At 32.7% G+C, this 15,849-nt stretch overlaps 1 protein-coding gene across 2 annotated transcripts; it reads left to right on the top strand.

Annotated features, from left to right (window-relative positions):
* The first annotated feature begins 2,768 nt into the window (after nucleotides 1–2,768).
* Nucleotides 2,769–5,072, top strand: LOC120158861 (probable 6-phosphogluconolactonase 1). Of its 2 annotated transcripts, XM_039169591.1 has the most exons (5): nucleotides 2,769–2,877; nucleotides 3,310–3,504; nucleotides 3,600–3,735; nucleotides 4,229–4,716; nucleotides 4,927–5,072. In XM_039169591.1, exons 1-5 carry the CDS (start codon nucleotides 2,801–2,803, stop codon nucleotides 4,979–4,981), a joined length of 951 nt encoding a protein of 316 aa, XP_039025522.1. In that variant the 5' UTR covers nucleotides 2,769–2,800; the 3' UTR covers nucleotides 4,982–5,072. The 2 variants fall into 2 exon arrangements, with proteins under 2 accessions (XP_039025522.1, XP_039025523.1); XM_039169592.1 differs by having other exon boundaries at nucleotides 4,229–5,072.
* The last annotated feature ends 10,777 nt before the right edge of the window (nucleotides 5,073–15,849 follow it).

Here is a 15,849-nt window from a genome sequence, read left to right as displayed (position 1 = left end):
ATATCTGCAAAAAAAAAAAACAACTGAAACAATGTTGATTAAATAAATAATATATGAAAGAAAATATAACAGAATAAAATTTTTACACATAAACGTAAATAATTTAAATAATATAATTTTATATTATTACCTGTACCGAAAAACTATTTCGACGTATATTCCCGCTTTTTAATTTTACAAACACAGAAATTAATTGACAACAATTAGTATAATATTTTTTTCAAATAATCATAATAAACAATAAATATAATAAAAAAAATTATCACAAAATTATCTTATAACGAAAAATCGAATAAACGTCTGAATAAAATATGAGAAAATTGTCAGAATTATTGACTTGTTAACGGAATTGTTATATTAATTTATAAGTCGAGAGGATAGATGTGAGGAACTTAACCGAGGAGAAGGGTATTTATAGCAGGGAAAAGTTACAAGACGCGGTACATGTACCGCGTATTATATAATTATATCAATTAAAGGTATGGCGCGACCCCTGCCCCACACTATATATAAATCAGAATTAAAGGTAAGGCGCGGTCCCTGCCCTGCGCTATACCCCTACGTGGCGTAAGGCGCGTCCCAGGGGCCGCGCTTTACACACGTGTATCCATGTCAGCATAAGACGCGCTTCAGGGTGCGCCTTACCCCAAGTGATGCCAAATCAGCATATAGCACGGTGCAGGGGGTGTGCTTTACTGCTAAGGGTGTTAGATCGAAAAATATAGTCTGACCAATGTTAGATCGATAAATATATCAGTCACCGGTGATTTTTCAAAAAAAACACCCATATTTTTTTATATTTATATTAAGTCGTCTAATATTTTTTTTGTATTCACCACTGCATATACGTCACTGTATATGGTTGAAAACTAGATGTTGAACTCTCCTTTTCTCCTTATAGATCTATCTCCACATATTTTATCATCTTCGTTAAATTATTTAAACAATCAATCCCGATTTTACTGTTAAATGAGAAAAAATAAACAATATTCAGTCATGATTACGATGATAATTTTTCATCAATAAATTTATTTATTTTTAAAAATCATTGATACACACGTCATTGTAATGTATATGTTGTACTTTCAATTCAATAGCCGTATGTAGTGGAGGAAGATAAAGGATCCAAACGGATGATTTGCAAAGGTACACAAATCTATACAAGCACGTATCAAAATGAGCTGATTTTGGGAAACGATTATGTGCGGTACTTTTAAAATACAGTTAAAAAAAATATTATTGATTTTATTATTATTTAAGTAAAAAATAGGTAAAAATTTATCGAAAAAATTATTATTTTTAACGATTTTATTATTGTTAGATATTTTATTAAAAATGTTAAAAAATATTGATGTTTTAGATAAAAATAATAATATTTTAGATAATTTTTATCTATTTTATTATTTAAATAATAATAAAACTGATAACACTTTTTAATTATATATTAATAATATTGCATTATAAAACTTCCTGTTGATTTTGGGGGGACCATATCTATCAAATTCAAGAGAACAAAGTTTTTTATTTATAAAATGGCAAGTTTTCATTTTTAAAAGAACCAATTAAAATAAAAATAGTAATAAAAAAAACAAATACGAAAAGCATAGTGAAAGGGATAGAAAAGGAAAGATTTAATATAATATAACTGAAAATTTAAAAATAAACATTGTTTTAGACTTTTGGTATTACAAGACAAAAAGTACCATCGGTAAATTTGTCAGAATTATAATTGGACACGTGTTTGGTTATGCCTTATGACCCTTATTTTTTCCTGTTTCTTTCCAAATCCAGCATCTAATAATTAAAATAAAAAAATAATCAAAATTAAAAATCTTTATAGTATTTCATTAACTCTTTATTTGGCATTACTAACTAAAATTCAGATCTTCATTTAAGAAAATCAGATGTTGTAGCAGAATGTTTAGGGAATTAAGATTTTTTTTTTGGATAAACTACTTGAGCAGTCATTCAATTATGGGTGAGCTTCTAAATTTAATCATTGATCTATGAATTTTATCAATTAAGTCATTTAATTATTTAAATAATATTATTAAAGTCAACAATCGTTAATAATTAACGAAAATAATTATGTGACAATTAAAGTAAATTTATATAACCATCACATTTTGGTATTCATTGCTTCCAAATTCTATTTGATCATCATCTAACACGAGGAAAAATTGTGCAACTAAAGTTTTAAATAAGGGCATCAAACCCGAGAAGCATGGGAAGAGAATTAAGAGCTCTAACCATTGAGCTAAATCTATCATTTAAATAAATTATTAAATAAGAGATTTTTTTTTCCAATAAGATAGTAATATGTGTTATTATAAAATTAAAACTAATTTGATAATATGTGTAGGTAACGAGGATCGAATGTGTACCTATACAAATTTACTTAACTACCACTTTAATATTATCAAATAGACAAGTGAATAGATTGATATCATTTAAATAATTAAATGACATGATTGATAATATTAATAGTTAATGATCAAATTAGACTTCCCCATAATCAAGTGACAATTCATGTAGTTTACCTTTTTTAATCCTTAAAGAGAAAGCAAAAGAATAGATAAAAGGGGAGATTATGTTTTCGGGATTTGTTTATTTTTCATTTATATTAAATATTATCCGTTTACTTTCCATTTCGTCACAAATTTATTTATTTTGCAGGTGTGTTTTGTCATTTTCATTGGTAAAGTCTCCTCAGCCTCTTTTCTGAAACAGATTTTTATTTTTAATTGAATTTTACATTTACCTGTTTCCGTGTTAGTATTATATAAATACATTATTTCATATGTTATTGATTACTCATCTTCCATCCTTCACCTATTTCTTGCCTCTCTGCAACTCACTTCTTTCTTATTCTTCATTGTAAGAATTTCCCATTTTGTTTTTTTTAAACTTGTTTGTTGCAAATATAAGTTTTTTTTTTTAACTTTTCATTGATCAAAGCTTCCATTTTTAAGTTCTGGGTATAACTGGTTTTCTTGTTAAATTCGTATGGGACTTATCGAATTAGTTAAAACATTTGATTTTTTCTTGATCTCTGGATTGAGATTATCATATCCTTTAGCTCCACTTGTTGTGTCCTATCATGACCCCTTTTTTGGGCTTAGTTTGATGAATCTTGAGCTGTATTATTGAGATTTTCTTACTCTTTAGTCATAGATTCTGTAAACTTTTTGGCATGATCTAAATTTTTGATCAATTTTAACTCAATGCTGTGAGCTGCAAAAGTTGATGCCTTTGTTGCTGCTCTGCTACATTTTTTATAACTATTTTTCGTTTTGTTTTTGACAATAGGGTTGGTCAAATTGTGAAAAGCATGGATGTTTCTGAGGTTAATAATGATAGAGGAGAATTGAGGATTCATGAAAATTTGGATGAACTAAGGACTGAGTTGGCTGATTATATTGCTGAGTTATCAGAGGCAGCCGTGAAGGAGAGAGGCGTTTTTGCTATTGCATTGTCTGGTGGTTCTCTCATTGACTTAATGGGGTATCAATGCATTCATTTTCCATCTTTGTGGTCTTTTTTTTTCACTTGTGATTTTGGTGTTCTTCCTTTAATGTTGTGTTCTTTTTTTGGGGTAGAAAACTCTGTGAAGCTCCTTATGATAGAACTGTAGACTGGGCTAAATGGTATATATTTTGGGCGGATGAACGTGTTGTAGCAAAAAACCATTCTGATAGCAATTACAAGCTCGCAAAGGATGTCCTTCTTTCAAAGGTTAGCATCTCAATTCGTCCTCTGTTTGATCCCTTTCTTTATCGAGTATGAGTCTAGTCGAGCACTGCTTAGCTCGTGATATACTCGCTCGATAAGCACTCAAATCTTTAGTTGATGCATAAAGTACAGATTAGTTCTTATACTGTTCTTTGATTAGACTGATCCACGCTTTGGATCTTGAAATATTAGCCTTTGCTAGAAGGTCATGTTACTGGTAGTATTAGTTTACATATGATATGCATTCATCTGATTATTCATCGATGGATTCCTTGTTTTCATCGATACCCTTGTTTGCTGTTTGAATTCATTTGATCTGATATTGAATTCGATATGAATGTATTGAGTATTTTTATGTTGTTTTCGATTGATTTAGATGTTTGGTTTCATTCAGCTCAGGTTCTTAATTCAGCAGTGCTTTCCTCAATGGATAGATTGGAATGAAAAATTATGCCTTAATGTATACGTTCTTATGGCATATGCCTTGTATCTGTAGGTGCCGATTGTTCCCAGCCATGTTCATTCTATCAATGATTCAGTTTCGGCAGAGGAAGCTGCCAACGACTACATGTTTGTTATCCGGCAGTTGGTGAAAACACGAATGGTTAGTGTTTCCGACATCAGTGACTGCCCCAAGTTCGACCTTATCCTTCTTGGCATGGGACCCGATGGTCACATTGCCTCGCTATTCCCTAATCATTCGGCACTTGACGAGACCGACGGATGGGTAACTTTCATCATCGATTCTCCTAAACCTCCCCCTGAGAGGATAACATTCACTCTGCCTGTCATCAATTCAGCATCAAATGTGGCAATGGTCGTGACTAGCGAGAGCAAAGCAGAGGCTGTGCATTTGGCAATCGATAATATTGGACACGACCGCCCATTGCTGCCTGCACGGTTAGTCCAACCAACGAAAGGGAAGTTGGTATGGTTTTTGGACAAGCTAGCTGCATCGAAACTGGACGGTCTTCAATTTTCCGAGTAGGGTCATAACCTGTATGTTTGTATGTAGGAGGGTTTCACAACCTGTTGATCGTGATCCTCGATTCGTTCCTGTTTCTTCATCATTTATACTCTGGTTTTTCGTCTTCCCGTTTATATTTGAGGTGGGAAGTTTGGAATCCATTTTGTAAGGAAAGGGAAAAGTAATAAAAGTTGGGGTCTTAATGCAAAAGTTTATTGCTGGTTCAGGTTCAATTCTTCTGACATGGATGATCAAAATGTGTCAATCTCCATTTTTGCATGAATCAAACTTTCATCCATCTGTTGTAAAGAAGGATTATAGATTAGTGGTTACTACAAACATTGTATGATGCATCTTTTGTAAGAGGGCAAATGAAATTTAATACTTTAAATGAAAAATGCACTCTGACCACATTTCTTAGAGATTTCATTCAAGCAAAAGAAGTAGCTTTAAGCTCATGTTGCTGGAGGAAAAGTGGGTATGGGGATGACAACTTCGAGTCAAAATTTGAATCAAATAAACTCTACTTGAGATTAAATTCAACTCGTGTTCTTAACGGGCCCAAATGAGTTATTTGATATCCGACTCGAAAAACTTACGAAAAATTTGAAAAAAAAAATCAAATTTATAATTTTGAAATTTAAATTATTAATAATATTAATGTTTACATTTTTTTAAATAATATAAGATTTTTATGAATTTAAGGTTCTAGTTCAAGTTCGAATTCGAGTTTGAACTAAACTCGAATTCAAGCTTCAATCGAGCTAAGATTGAGAATATTTCGAGTTTAAATTTTTTTAAGCTCGAGTCGAGCTTCAAATTTCAAGTTTAAATTAGAGTCGAACTTAAAAATTTTAAATTTGCAAGCTTTCGAGTCGAGCTTAACTCAACTTTGATTATTTCGAAGTGGGGGTATATGTTCAGTTGAAGATCTTCAGTTACATGTTTGTAGTACAATAAACAGTTCATAACAACATAATTATTGTACTGCTTCTAAAAAAATAGCATAACAGCTTTTCAACTTTATAAGAAAAATCCAGAATTGAGTTGGATGTTTAACAAAAATCCAATCAATTTTGTTCAAAAGATCTAAAGGAATCTCTTTTCCCCTCTGTTATCTTTCTAGGTTGGTAAAGTCTGGTGTTTGCTAGACGTTGAAGGGATTAATACTAAGAAACTTCTGGGATTGGAATACTCTTGCTTTTCATTCATTTCAATATTGGTTTCTAAGTTAACAACATTCAATTAAGAGACCAAATTCAACGAGATGACTTCTAGCAGGGACGGACCTAAAATTTAATGTTAAGAATCGAATTTCTAAAACTTTTGAAGAGGACGAACTTATGAAGTTTCAGATGACCAAAATAGATTATCAATAGAAATTATAAAGAAAATATAAAAAAAAATGTAGACTTATTCACAAATAAGTACCTAAACTATACTTTTTTTTTCATTTAAGTACTTGTATTTTTTTTTATCAAAATAAATACCTAAAATTATCCTTTTGGTCAAAATAGGTGCCTAAAGTATTTAACGTCAAAATGGGTACCTAAACTATTCACACTTTTTCATCTAAGTTTTAAAAAAGTTGACATGTGACATTAATTAAAGAATACTTTACACACTTAGATGAAAAATTGAATATTTTAGGTACCTATTTTGACCAAAAATAGACCAAAATGGTTTAGGTACTTAAATAAAAAAAATATGATATACTTTAGGCATTTATTTGTTATATAAGCCAAAAATATATGATAAGTTGAAATTTTGAGGAGGAGGATGAGTAGGATGGGCATGGGTTGAATCAGATTTTAGGGTAATCTGACATAATATGAAAAATATACACCCTTCACTTGAAATCCATCTTAGGTTTAGGATGACTTCACTCGATCTAAACTTGACCCATCTTTTTGAGATAATACTTGAACCTGATCATACCCAAAACAAATAAATGTATAAAAATATTAGTTTTATTTGATAAAAATAAAGATATAATTGAAAAATATAATATAGAGATATTATTACAATTATTCATAACACATATAAGATAAAATTACACTTTTTCGGATCAAATCTAGTATTTTTATCCTAAATTCGAACAAAACCCGAATATATTTCTAAAAATATCTGATCTAATTTGACCCGAACTTAAATTTTTTTAGAAATATGATAAAATCGAATTAGATAGAATTGAAATTCGTCGGATTTAAATTCTAGACACATTTCTCAGAATGATTGACTCAATCGCTTTTTTTGGGTCCATTCCTAGTTTATGGGATCGAAGTTTTTGTATGCAATTCCAAGCAAGAAAAAAAAATACATAAACACTAACCAGAGAAGCGTTAATCAAATAAGAGATCAAATTCAATCAAGGGGACTAACTATGACCCTGGCTAGCTTCCTTAGTACTATTTGCAGAACAAACCTGCGCCATCAGACGGATACTTCAAATAGAAACCATAGATGGGCATATGAGTGTAGAAACGGTTTTCAGAAAAGAAAGGGAGGTTTCGTTTCGAATAATTTTTTTGCCGGTTAATAATAAAACGTGATTTGAGGAGTCGTCACTAATCTTTAATCAGAGTAAGATTAGACACCCAAAAACGTATTTGTTATTTTAATAAAAATATTAATTTTAATTAAAATAAAAAATTTACTGTCTGTATTACCAAAAAATTTGAGTTTGGGAGTTAGTTACGCCTGAAGAAGGATTGGCACCCCACAACACCCTAAATCGGCACCTAGTCGATTAATTAGTTATATTTACAATGAAATTTACTGATTCAAGTTTGATTTAATTTAAGATCTCATATAAATAATATTCTTCGAATTTTAGGACGAAACAAAATAATATTTAATTATTTCATATTAAGAAGAATCAACATCTCATGCCTTAAAGCAATCAATTCTGTTCCAATCGAAATAAATGAATATTACAATTACATCCTAAAGTTCATTATTAATTCCAAATTTAAATTCAGAAATAACAATAAGATAAAGAAAATTAAAATTAAGATTTTCTTTTTAAAACACATTCTTTGAATTTTAAGAGGGAAAACAATAATATTTAATTATTTTCAATCGAGAAGAAATGACCTCTCATGCCTCTGAGAAATCATTTATTACTCCAATTGAAATATAAAAATATTACTATTTCATCCTAAAATTCATTGTTAATTCGAATGCATGAATGATGATAAAAATAAAAATTAATTTAATATGAATTATCAATCCCTTATTTCGTGTTCACCATGGGTGTCCCAAAATACTTGTGGGGAGAGGGATGTCCTCACTGCTTGCTACCTGATAAATCGTCTACCATCAAAGGTATTAAATTTTCAAACACATCTACATACACTTCAAAAGGCCTTTCCCTTATTTCGTGTTCCAGCCTACCAACAAAAATATTCTGTTGCAAAACATTTGTCCACAATCAACAACCTAATCAATCCAAACTTGATCCTCGAGCCAACACATGTGTCTTCGTTGGCTATTCCCCCACACAAAAGGGCTATAAGTGTTACTCACCAACCTTGCACCGAATTTTTGTCTCTCGGGATGTCACCTTTTTTTTTAGAATGAACCATACTTTGCAGCATCTCATCTTCAGGGCGAGACTCTCAATGAAGATGAGACCCTTAATATCATTCTCATTATACCTCTACTATTACAAACAAACCTAACAACCCAACAACTATTGTAATTCTAGATTTAAGGATTGTTTCTCCTGTGCAGCAGCAAAAAATTAGCAGAATCAATCACACCACCAAAGAACAACAACAACAAGATCCAGGAAGGCAACAAGAACATGCTCCAGAACTTCGGGTATACTCTCGATAACTTCATCCTCCTGAAACTGAAACAATAGTGCCAATTTCATCCCCAACCGAGGATTGTTCTAAAATAGAAGTCTCACCTCCATCACCATTTATATATCTTCCAATTGTTGTTCGAAAGGGAAAAATGAGCTGCACTCAACACCTTATTTCTTGGTTTGTGTCATATGGAAACTTATCTAAGTCTTATAAAGCCTTTGATTCTAATGTTGACACTGTAGAAGTTTCAAAAAACATAAGGCTCGGCTTGTGGCTAAGGGCTTTACTCAAACCTATGACTTTGACTACGACGAGACGTTTGCACCAGTTGCCAAGCTAAACACCATTTGATTTATCCTATCCCTTGCTATCAACTTGGATTGGCCCTTGATCCAATTGGACATAAAAATGCTTTCCTCAATGGGGAATTAAATGAGGAAGTGTACATGGACTTCCCACCCGGGTTTGAAGAAAGCAATGACCAAGCGTGTAAGTTAAAGAAGTCCTTATATGGACTAAAGCAATCTCCAAGGTCGTGGTTCAACTGATTTGCCAAAGCTATGACTAGTAGAAGATATATTCAAGGACAGGTTGACTACACCATATTCTACAAACACTCAAAAAGTGGAAAATGTTGTATTTTCATTATCTATGTGGATGATATAATATTAACAGGGGATGATTCAAGCGAAATTAAAAAAGAGTTTTTTTAGTGTTGAATTCGAGCTTAAGGACTTGGGGAATCTTAGATACAATGGAGGTAGCAAGGTCTAAGGCAGGTATTTCCATCTCCCAAAGAAAGTATGTTCTCGATCTACTTTCAGAAGTTGGTTTGTTGGGCTGTAAACCAGCCGAAACTCCTATGAAATTCAATATAAAATTAGGAACTGATCAATATGGAGAAGATATCGACAGGGGTAGATATCAACGACTAGTCGGGAGACTTATCTACCTATCTCACACTTGTTCAGACATAGCTTTTGGGGGTTGTATTTTATCAGCCAGTTCATGCACCCTCCAAGGGAGAAACATCTAGAAGTTGTGTACAAGATATTAAGGTATCTCAAGGGGACTCTGGGTAAAAGTCTGCACTTCAAGAAAACTGCCAACTGGAGTGTAGAAGTATACACTTATGCAGACTGGGCAAGTGCTATTAACGATAGACGTTCTACAAGTGGTTATTGTAGCTACGTTTGGGCTAATCTCATAACATAGAAAGGTAAAAAACAATTTGTTGTAGCACGCACCAGTGTAGAGGCAGAGTGTCTAGCACGATCCTATGGTATATGCGAAGGAATCTTGATACGACTATTTGGAGAACTAAAAGTGTCCTATACAAGACCTATAAAAATGCATTGTGACAACCAGGCAATTGTCAGCATAAAACATAATCATGTTCACCATGATCGCACCAAACATGAGAAAATTGATAGCGTTGAGTTAATCGATCCGATGAAATAACCAAGAGGGGGTAAATTGGCAAGTAAAATTTTGGTGGAAGCTTTGACAGAAAATTGAAAAGATTTGCACAGCGATTTAGAGTGGTTTGACTTTCTCAACCAAAGTCTATGTCCACTACCTTAGCTATCCACACTAAGGATTTTCCACAAATTCACTAATTTGTCTTTCTTTTGAGGACAAAGAGTAACCTTATAACTCCCTCAATAATTATACCCCAAATTCTTGAGACACTCTCTTCTCAAATAGAAAATTGAAAAGATGTTTGCACAATTCTAGAACAAAGAAAGAACATTCAAGAATGAATACAACTGAGCGCAAATGGTGTTCTTGAAAGCAAAATGAATATTGAATGGATTTTGGCTTGAATTGCTCAAACAATAAGTTTAAGGCTTTCTCTCTTTGAATTCTTTCTCAAAACTTGTTTCTTATTATTCATCAATGGCTTCACGACTTGTTTAAATACCCATAGAATTAATTCTGAATGTTGGGGATGATCATGAAGTCAATAGAGCCGTTATTTTATGTTTTCCACTTCAAAAAGCTATTGGGAGCATATGGGTATCGGTATTCCTTCATAGGGGTATCGATACTACCTATATAAAATCCAAATATTTCAACCATTGCAAAACTGATGGTATCGGTACCTCTCAAGGGGGTATATATATTACTATGTAAAGAGGTATCGATATCGGTCATGGTATCGGTGCCCATTTTGCATTCTGTTATTTCTCTGAGTTAAAATCAAATGAGGGGTATCAATAACTTTTGGCTAGGTATCGGTACCTCTATATAAAGGGGTATCGATACCCTCTAGGGTATCAATACCTCTTTTGTATTTGATGTTTGAGGGATATCGATACTCGTTAAAGAGGTATCGATATATCCCTATTAAAAACACAATTTTGACTCGATTATGGTTCGAAATACTTTGTAAAAATTGTTTCAAAAATATTTTAAGAGTAAAACACAATTTTTCATTTAAGTAATGAGTAAAATTGATATTTAAAAAATTGGAGTAATATTTGTGATATTCAATTAATTAAATCGAATATTATATTTGAAATTGAATATAAAATCTTAAAATTCATTAATACTTATTTGTTATATCGAAACATCAAACTGTTTTCAACAATCTCCCCCTTTTTGATATAACAAAACATTTTTGAAATTTTAAGATTTTCTTTTCAAAAATCACTTTTGAAAGATTACTCCCCACTCCCCCTTACTATATTCTCCCCCTTTTTGTTAAATCAAAAAGACTATATGATTTATTTAAGACAAATTTGCCAAATTGATGTATATATATATATATAGCTGCTAAGATCAAAGCCAAGAGAAATATTAGCCATTAGTCCACATAATCAATATTCATAAACAATATGCAATTGGGGATTGGGCATATTTGATCTAAAATGTAAATGATGCATAAACTAATGAAATAATCATTCAATTAAGTTCAAAAGTCTATGTACTCAAAATTAAACATCCAAAACACAAACAATCCAAACAACCAAATATCCAAAGCAAACATCCAAATATTCAAATACATAAATTCATCAAAATGTTCAAGGCAATATTGGCTTCAACGTTCAAACTAAGAAAAACTAGCAAGGTGATCGCTTGTGAATGTATATGCTAAGGCAAGCTAATCTGTGAAAGTATACACAATCGATGCAAGTAATATAGTAGTGAGTGAGTATCATCTCCACAGGGATTGGATTAGAAATATATTTTCACCACAACTAGAACTAATGCCACAAATTAATCCTACTAAGTATTACAGCTAAGAACTAATATTAAGGAGCTAAGAATAATGATTCAATGATTGCAGACAAGTGTGGTCGAGACAAAGAAAATATACAGACAGATAAAATAAAACAAAACAAAACAAGTATTGTATTAAATATAATGCAAACAACCTCACATATTCAGACGTGTCACAGAGCACTGATGCTAAACTATTGTCTCGGCAACAATTATTTTAAGCCCAGAATGAATTATTATAACTCACTAAACTACCCAACATGATTACTAGGTATTCTTAGACGATTACTATGGCAATACCTCTCGGTGTTAACTATAGACGTTGTCTTAACCCACTCTAGCCTTTATCCCTTTTTGTCGTTTGAAACTGATTCCTTATCTCTAAACAAGTTAGAACTTCACTATCCCAGATTCATTTCTTTGCTCACGTTGATCTCTCTTAATTCTCTCCAATTCAAGAATCACTTTCTAGACAAAAGGCTTTCTCTCGATGCTTTTACAATGCCCAATCATGTTTTACCGAAATCCCAGGTGATCTCTCGATGCTCTTACATTGTTAAGGCAAAATATTTAAACTATGAGCAAAACAGTCATAAGCAAACATAATTCATCATTCATAAACATAAAAATATTGTTCAGGCAAACAAAGTTTAACACCAAGTAAAATATTCATGGTGTTATCAAAGATCATCCAAGATTAAACCGTTTAATACAACCCCAAAATAAAATTAGAATTTAGGAATAAAGGAAGAACGCCTCCCAAAGACGGGGCTCTATTGCGACAATCCTGATCAGCACCACGCCTGCCTTGGTGATCACCCTCTCTTGAGGCCTGATCACCGCTCTGCTATCGTCTGGCTATGGAGGACACCAAGGAAGACTGGGGGTAGACAGAGGGAAAGCACTGCAGCTACTTGCTCACTCCTAAGGTAAAGCTATTTTTTCTTCTTCCTTGCCCCTTTTTCTTTTTGCGGCTACGACTGGTAATTATAAAGAGAATCTCCTAGGGCTTTGCATGCTTTTTGAGTTTCCTTAATTAACCATTATGAATTTCCCAAACTTAAAAAGGAAAGGCGTATGACGGCTGTCAGAATAATCAAGGCTTGCTTGCACGTGAAGTAGGTCATCCAGCTGGCTTGTGACATAGGCGGTTTCGCCACACATGCTTCAAACTTCTTCAGATAAATCTTGCCTTGGCGAGATAAATCTGTTCCTCACGTTCTCATTTGCTCCATTGGCCTTTGCAACTTTTCATTGTCACGACTGAAATGTTCTTCCTCTGTAGAGTTCCTGCACAAACACAACTCAAACAACACCTTCTCCTCGGCAGAATCAGCTAAGCCAAATAAATATTGCCTAGGCAAAACTTATCCACCACAAGCAAATATAACCTATATGCAACTAAATGCAACTAAAAATGCAATGCATACTTTGTTTAGACGAGCAATAACTTAAGTGAAAAGACTATAAATTAAGTCTTTTTACGGAGTTATCACAAGGCAAGGTCAATCATCAGTAAGAGGATCGGGATCGAATCTATGTGCTCTAAGGAAAGTGACATCGCGAGTGAGTGAGTCGAATCTCTCATCTACAACATTGAATCTATTTTCCATTGCTTTGCGGTGAGCTCGATTTTCCCTTTGATACTCCAACTGCTAAGTTCCCATAACAGTCAAGTAGGACTCCAAAGATACAAACCTCATGTCCAATGTCTCCATAAAAGACTAAAAGTATAGAGGCATTTTACTGTCTTACTTAGCTGGCTCATCTTTGGGTTGGTTTACGGGATCGTCAACATCCCATAAGAGGTCTTCAACCTCTTGAGCAGCAGTCAGAGTAGGAGCAGCTTGTGAAGACCTAGCACCGGGGGTTTTCTTTGTTGATCGAACCCACTGGTCTTTGTCTCTAGTCCATTCCGATTTTTGTAAAGAAGTGAAGTTGATTTGGGTGGTAAGAGGGATGGCTACGTCTAATTCTACCTTAAGACCAGCTTTCATAAACATATTACTAAGTAGACAGCCGTAAACTAATGTTTCAACACGTTTAGAAGGAATGTTGTTTGTGTTTTATATAAGTTCCCCAAAGATAATTTGAGGGAGATTTATTTTCTTATTTTGTTGGATACAATGAATCCACCATAAGTTAAGCGCTCTAAGAGTGGAGTATTTTCCTCTGGATGGTCTAAACCACCAAGAGATGATAAGATGAAGAAAACATTCATGATAATCTAAAAACTCACACTAGACTTGGCTTTATAGGGAGTAGGCACTAAATCTCGCTAATTATTTAACCCTCAAATTTCTAGACCGAATGCACTAGCTATATAGTCCGAGTCGATAAAGATGTATTGCCCTAAGAGATAGGAGAAAATACTTTCGGTTGTGGTTTGTGACTCATTTTGTACACACACCACATTGGAGTAGAAAATACAGACTAGTTGGTGATAAACAACTGGTTCAACCTTAAAAAGATTATCAAATTTCCATGATTTGAGGGTACAGAGGTATTTGAATTTCATCTCTTCTGTATCTTGGAGAGATGGGATACGCTCTTCACTAATGTGATATTACTCGAAGTGATTAACGTACCTAGAGTAGAGACCTCTAACGTTAGGTTCGTTAAAGAAATATTTTAGAATGGTCATCTCGGGTTCATTAAGGATAAGATTTTGTGGAGAAATAGGAGGTGAATTTTGTGATGGAATAAAAGGTGGATTTTATGGTTGGGAGGAATGATTAGAAGATGTCCTAGCTCGTTTAGACATGGTTTATGAAATCGTAATGGGATGTAATGAAAAAAACATGTATGCAACAATTATTTCAAAACTCAATATGAGTCCTCAATATTCAAGGTTCTCTAACTTAGTGTCTAATGGGAAATATTGAAAACTATTTTGAAAACGAAGTTTGAAAAATCATAATACGTATAGTTTTCATGAAAATAATATGATTAGATCAAAAACATCAATTTAAAATGATTTTTTTTAAATTCAAAAAAAATTGAAAAATCTTGTGTTTTTGATAAAATTTCTTGTAGATTCTAGTGTAAAACTATAATCTACTAAATACCCGACCACTAATTTGAACTAGAACTAACTAAAACTAGTTATATGTTCAAAAATCAATAAAACAGTGGTTTAGAAAAATTTACCTTGAAAAATCGGATTGAGTAGAATGTAGTGCTGTTTGCACGATTTTAATGATCTTGGTAGGATTAGGAGTTGAAAAACAATTGAATTCCGACTTGAAATCGAAGGAATGAAGTAATGTGGTGATTTGGGGTTGAAAAAGAGAGGAATGGTGTGAATTTTTGTTTTTAGGTATTTTATAGGGGGTATTGGTACCCCTCGAGGGGCATCGATATACATTCAAGGTGTATTGATACCGTTAAGAACAATATCAATACCTAGCAAGAGAGGTATCGGTACCTGGTGACCAATATCAATACATAGTACACACAATTGTCAAAAATCTGTATTTAAACACTTAGCATGCAAAATTAATTAGCTCTAGTTGTATTGGTAACTTATATCACAAAAATTAACTATGTTCAATCAATCAAATCTACCTTTGAATTTTATTTGAACATATTATTAATTTTCACTAAAGATCATAAACTCTCCCTAACTATTAGCATAGAAGGCATTCAAAATGTTATTTTTACATGCATTTTTCCTTAATCATTAAAAGTGCTAAACTTATTTTAAACACTAAATCAAGGTAGGTTTGTAAGACCTAATTCTCTCCTAAGTGTCCAAAATATTTCTTTGTCTAAAGGTTTTGTACAAATATCAGCTAATTGATGCAAAGTATCTAAAAATTCTAGAACTACAACTCCCTTTGTGACATGATCTCTAATGAAATGATGTATAATTTCAATGTGTTTAGTTCCAGAGTGTTGATGAGATTTTAGTGAGACAAATAGCACTAGTATTTTCATACTTGATAGGTATGGTACCAACTTCAATTCCATAGTCTAAAAGTTGTTGTTTCATCAATAAAACTTGTGCGCAACAACTACCGGCTGAAATATATTCCGCTTCAGTGGTAGATAATGCAACAATATTTTGCTTTTTTGAAAACTAAGAAATAATCATATTTCCTAGGAATT

This window comes from Hibiscus syriacus, unplaced genomic scaffold (assembly GCF_006381635.1).
Source record: "Hibiscus syriacus cultivar Baekdansim isolate YM2019G1 unplaced genomic scaffold, ASM638163v2 tig00111331_pilon, whole genome shotgun sequence".
Lineage (NCBI taxonomy): Eukaryota > Viridiplantae > Streptophyta > Magnoliopsida > Malvales > Malvaceae > Hibiscus > Hibiscus syriacus.
The sequence above is the reverse complement of the archived record's forward strand: the minus strand, read 5'-3'. Positions and strand labels throughout refer to the sequence as shown.

Bases quoted from the DNA above. Each gene is read 5' to 3' on its own strand.
- LOC120158861 (XM_039169591.1), top strand. From the start codon at position 2,801: ATGTTATTGATTACTCATCTTCCATCCTTCACCTATTTCTTGCCTCTC. The intron at 3,736-4,228 runs GTTAGCATCTCA...TTGTATCTGTAG, and splicing joins AGGATGTCCTTCTTTCAAAG to GTGCCGATTGTTCCCAGCCA. The intron at 4,717-4,926 runs GTAGGGTCATAA...TTGCTGGTTCAG, and splicing joins GACGGTCTTCAATTTTCCGA to GTTCAATTCTTCTGACATGG.